The sequence below is a fragment of the Pygoscelis adeliae genome, unplaced genomic scaffold, assembly GCF_000699105.1.
Source record: "Pygoscelis adeliae isolate BGI_AS28 unplaced genomic scaffold, ASM69910v1 Scaffold13, whole genome shotgun sequence".
Lineage (NCBI taxonomy): Eukaryota > Metazoa > Chordata > Aves > Sphenisciformes > Spheniscidae > Pygoscelis > Pygoscelis adeliae.
This window is the reverse complement of record NW_008824499.1, coordinates 119,350-120,740: the sequence shown is the minus strand read 5'-3', so window position 1 is coordinate 120,740 and position 1,391 is coordinate 119,350. Positions and strand designations below refer to the sequence as shown.

Below are 1,391 nucleotides of genomic sequence, written 5' to 3'. Positions count from 1 at the left end.
GAGGGGGGGGCGCGGCTGTGGGGGTGGGTGCTGATGGTGCTACCGGCTCACAGCCCAGTTCCATTGCAGAACGTGCAGCACTTCAGCCTGGAGCGGGACACATCAGGGAAGGTGCTGCTGGAGGACGGGAAGGGACGCTGCCCCTTCGACCCTGAGTACCGGTCCACGGCCGTCATGGTCGGTAAGGCACGGCACCCCAGGACCCTCGCTCTCTCTGCAGTCCCGAGCTGCTCGGCTGGGCTGAACCGGGGCTGGGCCAGCACGGACCCCGGCAGGGGAGCGGGGCTGTGCCACACGGCACGTGCCGGGTCCCAGCGGGAGTGTCTCTTTGGCAGATGGTGAGCTCTATGCTGGGACTGTCAGCAACTTCCAGGGCAACGAGCCGACCATCTACCGCAGCCAGGAGAGCCGCATCGCCCTCAAGACGGAGAACTCCCTCAACTGGCTGCAGGGTGAGAGCTGGGGCTGGCGCAGTGGGTTGGGGTCTCCATCCCCCACGACGGGGGAGGCGTGGGGATGGGGGCCGGCCCTGGCAGGGGGCGATGCTGAGGGTTCCTGTGTCCCCAGACCCGGTCTTCGTGGGCTCAGCCTACCTGCGGGAGAGCCTGCCTGCCGGCAACCCCGAGGGTGACGATGACAAGGTCTACTTCTTCTTCAGCGAGACTGGCAAGGAGTTCGACTACTTCGAGAACACCATCGTCTCCCGCATCGCGCGGGTGTGCAAGGTGGGTGCAGGGCAGCGGGGGTGTGCGTGAGGGGCCGTGCCCAGGGTGTCACTCACTGCTGGGGTGGGGGGGGGATGTGGGACCACCCTGCACATCTCTGTCCCCCAGTTCCTGGACACCCCAGAAGGGGACCAGTGCCCTCAGTGCTCCTCTGCGGCAGTTACAGATCCGTAGTGCCCAGCCCAGGGCTGTGGCTCAAGTCTGCTGCTCCCACCAGCCCCGTTGGTGGCAGTGACCCTTCCCCATCTCTGCTGCCTCGCCAGAGGGGACACAAGCCCCGTCCTCCTTTTGGGTCATGTTTCCCTTCCCCTGGGCACCTCAGACACTGCTTTGCTTGTCCCACCCCGACACCGGGTCTGCTCCCCTGGGGCCTCGGCACTGCTGCACAGACGGACAGACCCCTGCTCCACTCGCCCAGCCCTGTGGGGCTCCCTGCTGCCGGGCGGCCGTGGCATCACGCCCTGACCTACTGTGCCGTGCAGGGGGACCAGGGCGGGGAGCGTGTGCTGCAGCGGCGGTGGACGACCTTCCTGAAGGCGCAGCTGCTCTGCTCGCACCCTGAGGACGGCTTCCCCTTCAACGTGCTGCAGGATGTCTTTGTACTCACCCCAGGGGAGCTGCGCCGGAGGGGGGCGGTCTTCTCTGGGGGCTTCACCTCAACGGGTG

At 67.1% G+C, this 1,391-nt stretch overlaps 1 protein-coding gene across 1 annotated transcript in view; it reads left to right on the top strand.

Annotated features, from left to right (window-relative positions):
• The window catches only part of SEMA4B (sema domain, immunoglobulin domain (Ig), transmembrane domain (TM) and short cytoplasmic domain, (semaphorin) 4B), an 18,997-nt gene that overhangs the window by 13,082 nt on the left and 4,524 nt on the right, over positions 1-1,391 (top strand). Inside the window, exons 2-5 of the mRNA XM_009321499.1 lie at positions 70-181; positions 336-452; positions 568-725; positions 1,208-1,388. Of these exons, the coding sequence (XP_009319774.1) occupies positions 70-181; positions 336-452; positions 568-725; positions 1,208-1,388 (568 nt within the window). The remainder of the gene's footprint in view (positions 1-69; positions 182-335; positions 453-567; positions 726-1,207; positions 1,389-1,391) is intronic.